Raw genomic sequence first — 16,633 nt, 5'->3', positions numbered from 1 at the left:
AGCAATATAACGTTAGTTATTTCTCCTTATTCCTTGGGAATCATAGTCTATGACTCATATTCTACATACCTGGGAAAGTAGTCATCGGAGTACGTGTATGTTTTATCTGAAAGATATTCAAAATAGACAAATTAAAAGAAATTTTGACGTACATGTCTTAAACCTTCTAGAGCATGCTCTGAGGGGAGCTTAGCCTCAATGCCAGTTAACATCTTTAATCAAGCCACTTGACCACCACTGTTTGAACTAGGGATAAGGATATTCTCTGATTCGGGCCAATCAGGTTCTCTCTTGGTAATCTGGAATGAAAACATGGTGCAGCTTGGCAGTAATGCAGAGCCCAGCTGTGTGGCCATTTCATGCAGGGAAACACCAAGTGGAGTACACTGGAAACCTGTCCCTGCCTTTTCTGTGGTTCCAGCCTGTTGTGGGGCCTGGCTGTACTCTCTGCCTTCAGGTTCTACAAAACACCTCTGCTTCCTTCTGACAGATTTCCCTATTTGCCCTTGCTGGTTTGGTTAGGCTTTTCTTCCTTATCAAGAAAAAAAAAAAAAAAGTCCCTAGAAGACACTTCTATTTATTTACTTATTTATCTAATCTTGGAGTGCCCATTATCATTTCTTGCTATGTGACAACAACATCATAAAAATAATGTTCAGGAAGTTCCTCTGGTTATGATTACATTTCACCCACATGGTAAAAATAGAGAGGTAAGGAGAGATAAGGGTTCTGGGGAGAAGAAATCCAGAAAAGGTTGGCAACACAGTCTCTAAAAGTAATCAAAACAGTAGAATGGCTTTTAAGGGAAACAGTATGCTGGTCTGCAAAAACCAGACTGACCGGAGATTTGATGTAAGATTGTAAAATCATGAAAAAAGTAGGGGTCAAATCTCAAAGTATCCACTGTTGAACCTTGGAGGTGGTGGTTCAAAGGCAAATGAAAGGAAGTATTTGTACTTCAAATCAAATATGTGTATTCAAAATTGGAAAAAAATAGTTTCAAGAAATTTTTAGAGAGGCAATAGGGAAAGTTAAGAGAAATTCAGAGTTCAGTTTTAATAATTAAGGTCAAAATTATGAAGCAGTGTGTATTACTGGTTTCTCAATAAATTTTCTTTGAACTGAATAGTTGTATATAATATGATATTTATTATATTTTGATTGCATTTTATTAAACCTGGCATTAAATAAAAACCAAAATCTTGCAAAAGCTATCATATGAAAGTAAAGCCCAGTATTATCTAAGTCTCTGACAGTGACTCAGAGACAATAGCAATCAAATGGTGATCTTTCCGTTTTAACATTTGGAAAACACTGTGTGTTGGTAAGAAACTAACAAAAATGTTTCCCAATAATTGAGCAAGTCACCAAACAACTACAAAGACTATTTTTAGTTAGATTTATGTGTGACAAAGTTGTGATTCTCCAGAGAGGTCATTAACTCTTAGAGAAACATTATTAAATAATGTTTCAAACAAATTATTAAAATCACCACATTGGAGGACGAAATGGATATGTCATGTGTCAATGTGTTTGGAAGAATTCTGTAAAGGACCAAATGCGGGAAGTTTTTGCAAAGCACAAACATGAAGCAGCTATGGGACCGAAAGTGATGAATCCCATTTGGGATCTGTCAGAAATATGTTTCTTCTAGCCCACAGTAAATGTCTTACCATGGACTGCATCTAAAAGATGCAGCTGTTTTCAACTACCTTCGGACTAGTTTTGTGAGTATGAATGCAACATGGATGTGGGGAGAAGCCTAGAGAAGTCTACTGTTGCACAGTAGCCACAAGTTAATGGAAGCCCAGCAAAATCAGAAAGCTTGAGAAATGTAAAACATATCAATAAGCATAGGAATAAAAATTAGTTAATATAGATTAGAAAATTGTTAACTGGCAAATATAAAGTATGTATTGATTTCTTTTTATATGAAGTACATGTTTATACTCAGGTCATTAATTATTATTCAAATTTGTCTGGAATTAAAGTGCATACACAAGAATTTAGCCCACCTGTAGCCTGAGGTATCATGGAACAAATTCAGGGTTAGGAATCAGAAGACACTGGATTTGGGTACCAGCTCTTCAATGCATTTCATTGCAAATGAACATGAAAATCATTGCAAAACTGATTCTTAGTTTATCAATAAAATAGTGTTAATAATGCCTATATCATGGAGTAGATGTGGAAGATAAATGAAATAATTTATGTAAAAACATTTTAGAAAATGACAAAGTTGGTTATCAATATTATATTTCTAAATCCATATCCTGCAGCAAGCCACGTTTAATTGTGCTGATTTGAATTACGAAGTTTCTTCATTAAATGGATTAGCTGAAAAGTAGTTGATATAATTTAAATGCTATTTGAAAGATAAAAAAATTATAAGTAAAGCTTGATTTGAAATGAAATAATCAAACCTCACCTTTTGCAAGAAGATTTTCACCAATTGAGTAGTAAATTCAAAGAAAAGATAAAAACAAACAAAAAATAATGACAGTACTTAAATAGAATAAAAAAAACTAGATATGGAGTAAAAATGTTTCTCCAAACAGACCAATAGTTCTTAAAGATAATGTGGATTTTCCATTTGGAGGTGCTTAGAGTATGAATGATGGTGCCTGGAAAATACACTGCTGTAATATGTAAAAGGATAGTTCTATAGAAGGAAAAGGAAAATGTAGTTCGATGTATTAGCAGCAGAGAAAAGCAAATAAATAAATAAATACTTAAAAGATTTAGACCAAAAAGCTTTGTGTGAAAAAGGAAAGAGAAACAACTATATAAAGGCTACAATATAATAATGCGATGCTTAGGTGGAATGAAAGGGAACTAAAACAATGTGAAGAAGGAGAAAAGAAGTAATGGGTAAAGGATATTACACATCAAAACCAACTGTATTGAAGAAGCCCCCTGAAAGGGAACCTTAAAAGTTTGAGGTCACCACATCACACTACTCTTAAAATTTAAATGTATAATCTGGAGTGGGACAGTCAGTACTTGCGTGGTTTTAGTTTTACAATACTTACCATAAGAAGTGTGATAGAATATGATCTCTTTCAATAGAGGTATAGCAGTCAAAGGTTTAGAGGTTACGGCAAAGGAGAAAGGTCTGCAAGCTCAGGCTCCCGAAAAGAGCTTGCTCTGTCCTCAGGCCTTATAGGTTTATTTAAAAGTAACTGGCATGATTTAAAACCTACTTAAACATTTCAGTTATATTTCATAAAATCAAACACAGTTTTTATTTTATTATAAAGCAGTTATGTTTGCAAGACTCTGTGTGAGAAAAGCTGGGTGAGTTTTCATAATCCTCTCTTGTGATTCAGATATAAACACTGTGGTCAGGTTCATGGTTGAAAGGGTGTGAGCTAACATTTTCTTTTATGTTTCCCCTTTATAGTGTTCACTCTTCCATGTGCGATACATAACAACAAGAAACAAGAACACATGGTTTGAACTCCATAATACAAATTTTGTGATACATTTTTAATGTGAAATATGTGGCATAATTTTCTAGCAAATAGGAGATACACTGATAGGACTTTGATGTATGAGCAAACCATGCAGTTCTTCATCCTTCTCAAAACCGAGAGGAAAGCTTAGATAATATTTTGGGGACTTAAAGGAAGAAAAAGTGAATGCATTCCTATCAGGAAAAGAAATAAATATAATCCTAGTAAAGAACAGATTTGGACAAAGAATCACATACAAATGAAAGATTTATTTGGGGGGAAGGAGGACTCCATTTCAAAGCTTCTACCTAGCCCTGCTACAGAAAACATCAAGGAGTGGCTTATCTTGTCTATCTGATTGAATGTGTAGATACTGCACTGTTGCTGGGATAGAGATTTTCTTTTTTCAGCTATTTAATACACCTGCAAAACTTACTCACTAACTGTTTGCCAAGGTGGAGTCATATCTTGCAAGTTTCTTAGCCACAAAGAATAGCACAAAGATGTAGAAATAAAAAGCTACATAAGGCCAGATGCAGGGGCATTGTGTACACAGACCAAGGGGCAGAAAAACTGGCTAATATGATGCAATCTCTTCTAGTCTGTCTGTCCAGGAGAAACAAAACAGTGAGGAGTCTTCAGCAGGACTGAAAAGGAGTCAAACAGTTTGCAGAGCTAATCCCAAATCCACTTGGAATCTCTGGGTGAGCAAGAAAGACAGTGCTGTTTGCTTATATGAGGTAGAAAGGATGGGTCATTAGTAATACTTGAGTGGTTGGGAATGGACTGCAGAGAGAAAAAGGGAGATGGGATAAGAACAAAGGGCCTTATCTGGCAACAACAAACACTGTTCCAAGGCTAATCTTAAATTTGCACGTCTATAAAGTGCAAGACCCAGGGTAATGTGCTCCGCCTAAGGAGTAAAGATCGAGTGAAGTCTCAGTCTTTTTTTGTTTTTTTTCTGGATCCATGAGCTTGGGGGTGAGCCTACCCATGACCCAACCCAAGTCCCGGTGGTGGAAGTGGGTGGTACCATAATTCCTAGCAGATTGCAGGTCTAGGGTATTCAGGGTGGGGTGGGGTGTGGGGGAAAGAGGGTGTCCTAAAAGGATGGGAAGGTGCACATGAGGGTATGAGATAACACTCCATCCCTATACTTGACCCAGTGCTGAAAATTGTGACTCCCCTGCTGGACACTTCATCCTGCCTGGAGTAGTCAGACAGAGTCTGTGGGACCTGGCTCAGACCTGGGTAAGGGCGTAGTGTCTTTGGCTGGTGGGAGTGATGGCGCAGTGCAGCAGTGAGGGGCCTGAGCATCAGGGGGCTGTGGTGGAGACTGGAGCACTCTGGCATGTCTCCACTCCCCTCTCTCTAGGTGTCTTTTTCTCCCCCTCCCACTGGCGTCTCTGTCTTTTTCACCATCCTTAGAAAGGGAGAGGCAGGGCTCTGCTGCAGGGCAATCCACTGGGCTCATATGCATCTGTAGGGCATAAGATCACCATGAAGGAGTCGGTGAGGGTACAGAAAAGGGATGTGTTCGAGAAGTCTTTAGCTCTTTACTGCTCAGATAAATTAATTGGAGACAGACTAATATTTAGAACCAACTCCATGGAAGCCTACAGAAAACTCTCTAAAATGAACCTGTATGTTCAAAGACTTGAACACAACCGTTATCACTAAAACTCAGGTTATCGTACAGACATGTTAAATAATAAAGAGACGGGGGCAGGAAATGGGATGAGAGCTGGAGAGGGCTTAGAGAGTTTAAGGATGGTGGGAGGGGTGAAAAAGCCAGAGAAACTAATGTTCACTGAAATAACAGACATTAAAATTAAATGAAGCCATAGTAAACCTCTAACAAACATTTGTGGAAGGAGTGAAAGAAGGAAGCACCCGGGCCACCAGGAACAGTGACGTGGGCTGTACCCTGTCCAGGACCCACCTACTAAATCCTCAGCCCTGTGCTAAGGTATCTGCATACTTCTCACAAGAACTCCATGGTCTAGATAGTATTTTCCACATTTTGTAGATAAGGAATCTGAGAGTCAGAGAAGTTACGTTCCTCAGACAAGTTCTCCCAGGTAGATATTGAAAACAGAGTTCTAGTACAGGTCAGCTTGACTTCAAAAGCCGTGATTTTAAAAACAATTGAGGGAACTGAAATTGATTTTTAAAAGTACATCAATAAATGTCATTCACAATTTCCTGTTTTTTTTTAAGCGTTCTTTCCCACTCTGTTGATTTTAGGCAATAGAGTCACGTATAGCATGCCTGGGTTTGTACAATTAGAAAGAAGAAGAAAAAAAATCTGCCTTTGTAAAAAAAGAAAAGCCCACTTTTTTTTAGTTAGGCAACTGTCTTTTAACAGTGGTCAACTAATCATCACAAGCAAATAACTCCCCCCAAAAGTTTGTATGGTAGCAAAACGGTATGAATATGGGTAAATAAATTCCAATACACAAACAACCAAAAATGAGAATTGGAAAACCTATTCACCTTGTGTTGTAATAGACTGGTACAGCCAAATAGTTCTGGGCAGAAGTAATAGGTCAGTAAAATTAGACCAGCCCTGGTCTTGATCACATTGATAAAAAGTGATTCTAAACATACATATTCCCTACAATTCAGTGCAATCATAGGGCTGAAAAAAAGGACTATTTAGGTTGAAAGTAAATAGGTCAAATTTGCTAAATAAAATTTAAGTTAAACAGTTGGGTTTACATTAAACACATAAAACCGCTTGTTCCCTGGCCCCATACACATCTCCAGAGGATTTCGGCCGGAATCAAGCAAGAGTGAAGTACTGGCTCAGATAAATTCTTGTCCTGGTTCCCACCTTAAATTATTTCATCTCTTACAGCTCTCAGTTCACCTTTTACTAATTCAGGTGACAATATTATCTGCATTCATAAAATACTTCCATAAAATAATTGAAATGTAGTCATCTTAAGCTATTATACAAAGAAAAGTGCTACTCTTAGCTCTCTTCTTTCTATAAAGGAAGGAAACTTTTTAGAAAATGTCTGATGGGTTATCTTGCACTGACATATAAAGTTTGTTAGTCTGAAAAATATTTGAAAATAAAAAATAACTACTGAAATCATTGCTAATGAAAATGTGTTGCTTACCTGGAATTTCATCTTTGGCATAGAAATGATATAATAGAGAGCCTAAACGAGTGTTGGGTTTCTGGCTGAGGACGTTTGGTCAACAGTGTAAAAGTAGCATGTGCTGGTGGAAACTGTTTTAAACAGATAATTAGAAAAACTGAGCACTTATCCTTGATTTTGGTATTGAATAGATGTGAGACCTCAGCCATGTCACTTCATTTGCTAGTGACTCTCATCTTTGTTTTTCAAATCTGTATGACAATAATGCCTTCTTCATACCTTACATTAGCATTATCAACACTTAAGACACTCTTAAGCGGATCAAGGACTCTCTCTGGAATCTGACCATTGTTCTAATTTAGCTTCATGTGCTTTTACTTGGACACATGTACTTAACTTAGTTTTGTTCACTTTGCTTTATTTATTTTCATCTGTTTAAAGAAAATGTATTTACCTTTTCTTTTCTATTTGTTTACCACTTAAATGTCCTGCCCCCAAGAGTTTTTTGGTTCTAGAATATTAAGAGCACTCCAAGAAATAGCTGAACTTTCATTCCTCCATTCACCCGTCATTGTGTTCAGCATACATACCTATGTTGAGTGCCTACAGTGTGCAAACATTGTGCCACTTGATGCGCACCACACTAATTCAATCATGGCACAAGAGGGTGAAAGCCACGTGGTTAATACTTCTGCCCAGCTTAATGGAAAGAAAAGCTGTCGGTGGCAGATCCTAGACTCTGGGAGTGTTTGATAAAAAGCCCGTGGTTCAGTCTATTGCTTTTCCAGTTCCCTTCTGATCCCAACCAAGCCTGCTGCACTCTAGAGGCCGACCGTTGCTGAGAAGTTTGAATAGACTCGTGTGGAACCTTAAAGACCTAGTCTTCACTCTTCTCATCACACACCAGAAAGAACCTTTACAGATGCTCCAGAATAGGCTACAATTTCATGAGTTGTTCAACTGGAGGAGGAAGATGGAAAAATACATTTTCCCAGGATAATCCCTTCCTACGCTGTACCCTCTAGTAGAGATAAAGCTAAAATTGGGAGTCTGTTTACATTTCTAACATGATTACATGTTTAAATTAAGAGAGCCCTCAGCGTGAAAAAAAAGTACCAGATAGATTTTCTACAGATAAAAATATCTTACTGAATAACATTTCATAAAATCATCTTATTCTGTAGGTTTTCCAGTGACTCAGTATCCACTCAAGCAGGTTTCATATGGCTATTTCTGAAAGTGTCTTACCTTGTCGCTGCTTTTCCACATAGTGGGAAATGTTGAAGATAAGCGATATAGTCAGAGCTAAACCCAAGAAGGCTAGAATTGCCCAGACATAAAACTGGCATTCAGAGTTTTCTGTGAACAGAAGAAAACACACGCTTAGTATAGTAGCTGCGTACTCATTTGTTTTGAGCTAGGTATTCCCACAATTAAAACCACTGTGTTTATTCACAACAAAGGACAAATCTCTGTCAAGAAATTAGTTAGCATTGACAAAGGCTTTTTACAGATTTCAAAATGGGTATTCAAATTCCCGCCTGGGTAAAAGGAAGCAAGTGTCCCACATTCTTAGTAAAGATGAAATGGAAGACATTTTTAGTCTAGCTACTAAGATTTGACAAATAGTGACAGGTTATAAAAACTTTGGTTCAAAATTAAGAACTTCCATATTATGCAGAGTCATAATAGGCTATACTTTTCCCGTTTCTTTAATCCTTTGTCTGTAGTCATATTGATTCCATGCTTTCATTATTATGGAGAATCACTTATCACTTTCTACTAATCCCAGTACTGTAAGGACACTGTGTGTTGGGATAAAACAATAATACTGGAATAATAGTAACCCAGTTTTGTCAAGACTGGCCATAAGGAGTTTTCTCATACTATTTAGAGCTCCATGAGCAGATAATGGAGGGTTGATTCTGCTCTTCCCCTCTGCGAAGGCCTCTTTTTTCATTCCTGAGCTGTAAAGGGGGTTTTGTGGGATATTGCCTGTCAGTTGCCCTTGATTATCTATGGCAATCTTTACACATACATGAGTGACTACTAAGATAATTAGCCTAATTACAAATATATTTGTAAATATATTATAAAATATGAGATATAGTTACATACATATATAAAATTTGGCTAATTATCTTAGTAGTCATGTACCCATGTGAATACTGACCCCAGAAAAATAACTTGTGATTGTATAATACTATATATTTATGTATTCAGTCAGTATCTCTTCTGTGCCAGGAACTATGCTCTATATTAGGGAATCAAAGGTAAAGAAAACAGAATCTTTGCCCTCAAGGAACTCTGTTTAGTTGGGGATGTGAATATGTGAGCATATAATTAGAAATGCAATGTGAAAATAGCTACAACAGAGATTATGTTCCTTCATAGTCCCAACTCTCTCTCTGTGGCTGCCTAGAACATTTTAAGCCCTTTCAAAGAAATCCAAATACGCTAAACATAATAAGCAGAAGAGGCAAAATCTTTAATAGGAGGGAAATTAGCTTTACTTCCCTATAGCCTGTCTTTAAACCATCAAATAAAGACTCCCTAAATCCAGATGTTCTTTGTGTTGCTCTATTTTACTTATTTTCTGAATCTCAGATTTGACGTTTGAGTTGTTAATTTTCTTTGAATTATTAACATTGCAGTGGTTGTTGAACTGCCCTCTATGTATTTGAGTTGCTTTATTTATTTTTTGGCATCATTTATTTTTAAATGAGCATAGTTAGGCATAGTGGTGATTAAATATATAAAATATATATTTATTTATGATATAGATGTACATATACATATATGCATATAATTTGCATATCACTTATTCATCTATACATTGCTTTTGTTTGAACTAGTTTGTGTCTCTTTTAACACCTGTCTACTAATGTCTGCTACCTCCTTAATTTTGTACCATGTGGTTAGATGTTCAAAATACTATATGCTCCACAGAGAATAGGACCATTTCTGCCTTCTACTCTGCTGTGCCAGACATATACTACAGGATTTATAAAAATTTTTCAAGAATTAATAAATGGGAAAAGTTAACTGATAATGGTAGTGAAATGAGTGGTTTTATTTTCTTTCAGGGAATTTTTATATTTCATAAAGTATTAGAAAACTGAGAAGACTTGAGCAGTCTTTTATCTTCTGCAATAGAGCTACCAATTAATTTGGCTAAAAACACTAACATTTGGAGGTGCCTAATTCATTCATCATGAACATAATCCCATAAATACTTATAGAATTCTATAATATAATAAACTATTTAAAATATATTAAAAATTCTAGTTATATGATACTGCACATATTTTTAGATTTGATTTTTAAGTCTAATTGTTTATTTAAAAAACAAGTGCCTGCTGAGTATAAATTTTAAAAATTCCAACCATCAAATATAGAATAACACTTAAGGTCCTCTATTAAAACATAAATGGGACACTAATATTACACTTATTAGCCTTTTTAGAAAAACTTACCACTGTGTTTGGGGGATTTTTACCATGTTAGTATGTTATTTTTAGTGGTTGCATAGAATTTCATAGTGTTACTGTAATATAATTTATATACCCAATTCTCTAAGATGGACATTCTGATTTTTAAAACATTTTTCTTACAAACAATAATGCAAGAAACTCCATTGGATAGACATTTTCCATGTATGTGGACTTATCTGGAGAAAGTTTCCTGGGAGTAAAATTGCTGGGTTAAAGCAAATTTTTAAGGCAAACTTTCAGAGCTCGATTGTTCCCCACCTCCTGTTGATAATAACCCCTTTCAGGTGGTTGATTTAACTATCATGGTGAACAATCGGGCCAGCAAGCTGTCTCACTTGCCAGATGGGTCTCAGTTTCCCTCTTTGCTGTCACAGTATAGGGTTATTAATTTCTGATTTCTGTTATTAAAGTAATGATTAAATTAATGATTCTATTATTAAAGAGTTTTCTTCTTTTCTTTTCCTTGTGTATGTCCCTTAAGGACCCACAGTCTAGATACAGTTCTAAGTTCATTGACATTTTAAAGCAATTTGAGTGCACACACTATATTTTCTATTGTGGTATGTTACAACTATCATTTTAGGTTATTCACTCAGCCAAATGTAGACTCTCATCACTCACCCTCTACAGTCAGTGTTTGGTGACACTGAAATAAATGAACTTTAATTGCTACAAAGAGGCCAGACTTATTATACACATCATGTATGTTCAAAGTTAAAAACAATTAGTAAACTCAGATAAGCAAAACAAAAAGATAAGAATCAACTCTAATCCTACTATCAAGAGACAATCCCTGTGAACACCTTGGTTAATACAATTCCAAACTTATTATTATTTTCTGAGTAGAAGTTGTTATGGTCGGAGGCATAGGATTTAGTTATACTGACTATACTGTTATTTACATTTCCCCTGATAATTTTATAGCATGAGTCTTTTCCTATAAGCAAAATATTCTTCCATTTCTTTTAGCTGCTGTCTATTCCACTGTATGGATTTTCCATTATTTATTTATTTGTTTGTTTGTTTATTTATTTATTGCGGTACGTGGGCCTCTCACTGTTGTGGCCTCTCCCGTTGTGGGGCACAGGCTCCGGATGTGCAGGGTCAGTGGCCATGGCTCACAGGCCCAGCCGCTCCGCAGCATGTGGGATCTTCCCGGACCGGGGCACGAACCCGTGTCGCCTGCATCAGCAGGCGGACCCTCAACCACTGTGCCACCAGGGAAGCCCCCATAATTTATTTAATCAATCCCTTATCGTTAGACATTTAAGTTGCTTCTAATTTTTAGTTATATAAGAAATCTTGTGATGACTAGCTTTAGCTAAAACTATACACCCAACCTTAATTTTTTTTAAGGTAAAAATTCCTGAAGGTGAATTGCTGGATCAAAGGACATGCACATCTCAAAGAATTTTGGTGTCTTGAAGGCCAGTATTTTAAAACACAATACTAAGCAGACCCTGCTCAGGTCAATTTGGCCTCTGTTCCTATTAGTTCAGTTGGCCCTGACTTTATGTTGATGGCTCTTTCCATTAATCCTTGCTCCATCAACCACCACTCTTAACCCAGCTACTATCTTTACACACACGATCCCCATACACTCTTCTCCTCCATGGTTTCTGGAGAAAGTTGTCCCTTTGTTTTTTCTTTGGAGCCTGTGACATAGGTCCTTCAGGAGAAGGTACCTGCTCCTATCTCCTCCCTAAACATAGAGGATGTAACACTTTTCTTTCCTTACCATAAGTAATTTCCACAAAATGTTACTTTAAGTTTCCTGCCTGTCTTTTAGGACTTACCTACTATATCCACCCAATAATATACCATGCTTCAATCATTCTGAAGCACTTGCAATTTTCAGTAGATACCATACTTACCATTTCATGCCTTTATGTCTGTATATTTGCCCCTTTTCCTGAAATACTTTCCCCCTTGGCCATCTGACAAACTCCTAGTCATCCTTCAAAAGTACCTTCTTTCTGAAGCACTCACTCACTAGACTGTTAGCTACCCAAAGGACAGAAAGAATGATTTATTGATCTTTATCTTCATTCTTTAATTTTCTCATTGTACCTATTGTTATGGGTATTCGTTAAGACATATAATGAAATTTGTAGAATAGCATTTCTTACTAATAGATGCTCAATAAATGGTAGCTATTGTTATTATTATTATCTTACTCCCACTATTATTTTGGCAACCTATTCAGCACAAAGTAGGTGCTCACTAAACATGTGCCAACTAAGTAAATGAAGAGTGGATGAAGAAGGATAAATGTAATAACCAGGTCCAACAGAAAGGTTCTGATCAAGTATGACATCTAGACACATCCACAACCCAGGAAAAGACCAAGTGAAGATTCTGCTACATTTGTCTCTAGTACTATTGAGAAAGGACCTATCTATCTCCCAGCGGCTGGGAAACAGATCGCTGTGAGAAGAGTGCTCACTGTAGCTTTGGTGAAACTACTCATCAACCACAACCTAATTCTCTCTGCCCAGAATTTATATTGCCAAAAAAATCTAATGATTATTATTTGTTTCCTAGGAAACTTGATACAAGGAAGTTGGAGCTAACAGCTAGCTACCTGATTAGATTTATAGGGGTGGTGACAACTATAAAGGTAAAATTTTATTTTCTTGTTTAGAAAATCAGTCTTTGGGAAGTTTGATTAGTGTCATTAAAATCTCCAGAAAAAGAAATTTAGAAAATAACACTAGCTGAGCTCTGTTGCAACTCTAGGATGTATATGCTTGCATAAAACTCAGATGCTTGCATAAAACATAAGAGTCAGGGTGAGTAGAAACAATCTCTTCACAGACCACATAATAATTTTGAGAAGCATGAAATGGGGATGTGCTTCCATTCTCTTTTCTTCAGCCTTTACCTTAAAGACCTAATATGTTTGTTTTTACGTATTCAATGCACACTCTTCTACTATGAGAACAGAAAAATGGATGTTTTCCTGTATGCTCTCAACATGGTTCTACCTGCATGAACCAAGAGTAACCTCATGAACTTGTTGTTTTGTCTAGCCATTGTCAGAGAGAGAATGACTGAAGATTAAGTACTGCACTTAAAACTCAAATTATTGTTTTTGGCAGATGTTCTTTATTATTTCTTTTTATTTTCAGCCTGGAAATTATATACCATAATATAAAGTAGCATAGTATAAGTTATCTAAGAACACAACACATTGACCAAAAAGCTGCACTGCTTAAAATTAAGAATCTGATGGATGTTTGGATAACTTACCTTTAGCCAAATTGGGTGACTTGTAACCTTGCTTTAGAAATAGTCCAGTCTAGAATTATTGCATCAAATCCCCATGACATATTTTAGGAATTTGTTCATTCATTTATACACATGCTTAAGGGTACAAAACTGATTTTGGGAGGAGATTTTTGACCCTCCCTGTAGGTTTTCCCTGGATCAACCTCTAAATGGTGGCTTCGATGATTTCTGTACTGGGACATGCGCCAGTTATGTTCCCAAGATTTCTTAAGAGAATATCAAACTTGCTTCCATCTCAGCTGATGACCTGCCTAAAATAGCAACAGAGAACTAAACTTCAGGTTGTAGCCAGAAAATAAAAATTAACTCTCTGTCGCTCTTTTGTTCTCTTCCATTTCTACATTTTCTGTCTTTGTTATCAGAGCAAAATAAAACTCATTTTACGAAAAAGAACCAACTGTATGAGACTTGCTGTTGAATTTATTAATTATAGAGATGCTATGGACTAGAAGATATTGCTTAATACATCACTTGGTATCAGGTATAAGAAGCTGAGGATCTCCTCAAGAACAAGTACATTTTTACTCTTATAATCCATGTGAATATTGTCACTGGTCATCTGTCTGGCCTTGTGTATCATCTGACACACACTCTATCTTAACTAAATCTCTAGGAATTATATGCTACTCATGTTTGTGGACTAATCGTACACCTTGCTCCTTATTTTCTCTTTGTGTTGATTTATTTGGTTGTCCTTTATACTGTTCTGTGTACTTTTAATACCACTCTTTCTGAGGGAAGGGTAAGAGAGCAAATAAATACATAGAAAATTATAACAAATCTCTAGAATTTATTACCCTTGGGAGAACTAGTAAAATCAATCTCCTTCGTACTTAGTTTTTTTCCATTTCTCACAGCATCTAGTATTTAGTATATACTGTGGTTTGGGTAAATAAAATATAGCACAGTATAAAAAGGTGTACTTCAGGGCTTCCCTGGTGGTCCAGTGGTTAAGAATCCACCTTCCAATGCAGGGGGCGCCGGTTCAATCCCTGGTCAAGGAGCTAAGTTCCCACATGCGGTGGGACAGCTAAGCCTGTGCACCGCAACTACTGAGCCTGCACACTCTAGAGCCCTTGCACCACAACTAAAGAGAAACCCGTGTGCTACAATGAAAGATCTCTCGTGCCGCAGTGAAGATCCCGCATGCCACAACTAAGACCTGACACGGCCAAATAAATAAATAAATATTAAAAAATAAAAAGGTATACTTCAAGGCAGTAAGCAGAAAGCCCTAATTTCATTTAAAAAATTACACTAATTCTAGCTAGAAATTATCCTATCATTCGCAAAAATTATATTTCAATTAGAAATTTTCCTTTCTCCTTTTTAATTAAAGGGTGCACTGAAAAGTTGTATTAGTCCATTAATTGCTACAAGAAGACAATTTTTCTCTCAGCTACAAAGAAATAACCAAACCAATCTCACAAGACTACACTTACACTAAAGGCTTTAGGTAAGTCCTAACAATTTTCATGAAATATGTCAGCAACTCCAAGGTAAGAACATGGACTACACCGCACAGTCCTTTAGGGCTGGGTTTTGTCTTTGCTGTAACAGTAAATTTGTTTTACATAATCAATTGGAGGCCTTTTAAAACACAGGCTGAATTCTAACGTGGGGGGTTGGTTTAGCATGGTCTCCAGTGTTCCTCTCTTTTTAGGAGTCTGTGATTCCTTTCTAACCCTTCTGCTTTCCAAGATATTTTTCTTTTGTAATGTGATCTGAGTTACAAATAGGAAGATTTTCATTTAGAAGCTTTGTATTTCATCACATTCTTGGTATCTTTCATAATTTGTTGATTGACAACAATAAATGCCCCCATCTTGATAAACGAAACAAAACACACAGAGATAAGAAGATATTGAATAGCTAAATGATGGAGACTTTCAACTTGAATGGTAGATTTGTGTAAATGTTCACATACACACACTCACACACATACTTTGTACCTCCCCTTACCCAGTTACTCTAGCCCCATGTGGGTATCTATTCAATACAGACAGTCCCTCTTATAATAGTGCATGTGCAAAGTACCTAAAAATTCTTGCCTGACAAATGCTATCTTTAGTATCATTATTCATTAATTGCAATTACTTTCATTTACGTAGCTTTTATCAATTTAAAAAGAACTCCTACACAATTTTAATTTAACTATTTGTACTGTTAAAAAGCCAAAAGCATCAGGAAGTTGTTAGTGAGGCAATGACAGCTAGGAAAACCATGATTTCAGTTTCTAAACAGCTTTCAACTACCAGGGGCTAATAGTAGTAGGTTTAATTATAAGACCTCTGACTCATTTAAAGCCAAAAGTTCTTGGCAGGTGCTGTCTTTGGAATTCACAATTACATGTACTCTGGAAGGAAACCCAGCTAAGCAAATGTAATGTCTTTCTGCTGGCAGGTTTGATTCATACAGGAGCCTTTTCTTAAACAATTAACAATAGAAAAGCAATACATATAATGCCTTAACTATTTCTCCTTCAGAGGATCTGTAACTGAGACAAGTGTGTGAGTTTATAGTATATAGGATATGGCTTCCCTTGATGGTTTCTCTTTCTTGGCTTGTAAACTCTCTCAGAGCAGTGACCATCTCTTCTTTGCATTCCATGAATGTATATATTTATTTTAGGCACCCTAGAAGGTTCAACATGAAAGTTCTGATATTACAATCCCCATGGATTCTACTCATAAAATGAATGTTTCCTACTGTGGTGATCGATTGGTGTCAAACTAGGCACATGCTTGATGACTCTTTGATGTGGCCTGTTGTCACTGTCCACACAGCCTCTGCCACCACTGTCCATCCCCATCATCCCATCAGTAAAAGGCATTAGAGTCATGGACTAATCACTGGAAGAGATTCTCAAATCTAGTCCCAGGCTTTCAAGTAAATAAGATACTGTTTTTTTTTGTTTTTTGGGTTTTTTTTTGCAGTACGCGGGCCTCTCACTGCTGTGGCCTCTCCCGTTGAGGAGCACAGGCTGCGGATGCGCAGGCTCAGCGGCCATGGCTCACGGGCCCAGCCACTCCGCAGCATGTGGGATCTTCCCGGACCGGGGCACGAACCTGTGTCCCCTGCATCAGCAGGCAGACTCTCAACCATTGTGCCACCAGGGAAGCCCTAAGATACTGTTTTTAATGCAAAATTTGAAAACTGCCAAATTTAAATGTGTCTATTGTGAATAGAAGGTTATTTGGGAAGTGAATGATATATGTCAGGGAGGGGCCATGATGGGGAGAGGGACAATGGCGATATGAAGCTTTGGAACATCTGTTTTCAA

The 16,633-nt window shown here is 36.8% G+C and overlaps 1 protein-coding gene across 1 annotated transcript in view; it reads right to left on the bottom strand.

Annotated features, from left to right (window-relative positions):
• The window catches only part of TRAT1 (T cell receptor associated transmembrane adaptor 1), a 31,445-nt gene extending 15,283 nt beyond the window's left edge, over positions 1-16,162 (bottom strand). Inside the window, exons 1-3 of the mRNA XM_060297503.1 lie at positions 16,060-16,162; positions 7,814-7,924; positions 70-106 (exon numbers count right to left, since the gene is read on the bottom strand). Of these exons, the coding sequence (XP_060153486.1) occupies positions 70-106; positions 7,814-7,924; positions 16,060-16,162 (251 nt within the window). The remainder of the gene's footprint in view (positions 1-69; positions 107-7,813; positions 7,925-16,059) is intronic.
• Between the last annotated feature and the right edge of the window lie 471 nt (positions 16,163-16,633).

Source organism: Globicephala melas, chromosome 4 (genome assembly GCF_963455315.2).
Source record: "Globicephala melas chromosome 4, mGloMel1.2, whole genome shotgun sequence".
In the NCBI taxonomy this organism is placed as follows: domain Eukaryota; kingdom Metazoa; phylum Chordata; class Mammalia; order Artiodactyla; family Delphinidae; genus Globicephala; species Globicephala melas.
The sequence above is the reverse complement of the archived record's forward strand: the minus strand, read 5'-3'. Positions and strand labels throughout refer to the sequence as shown.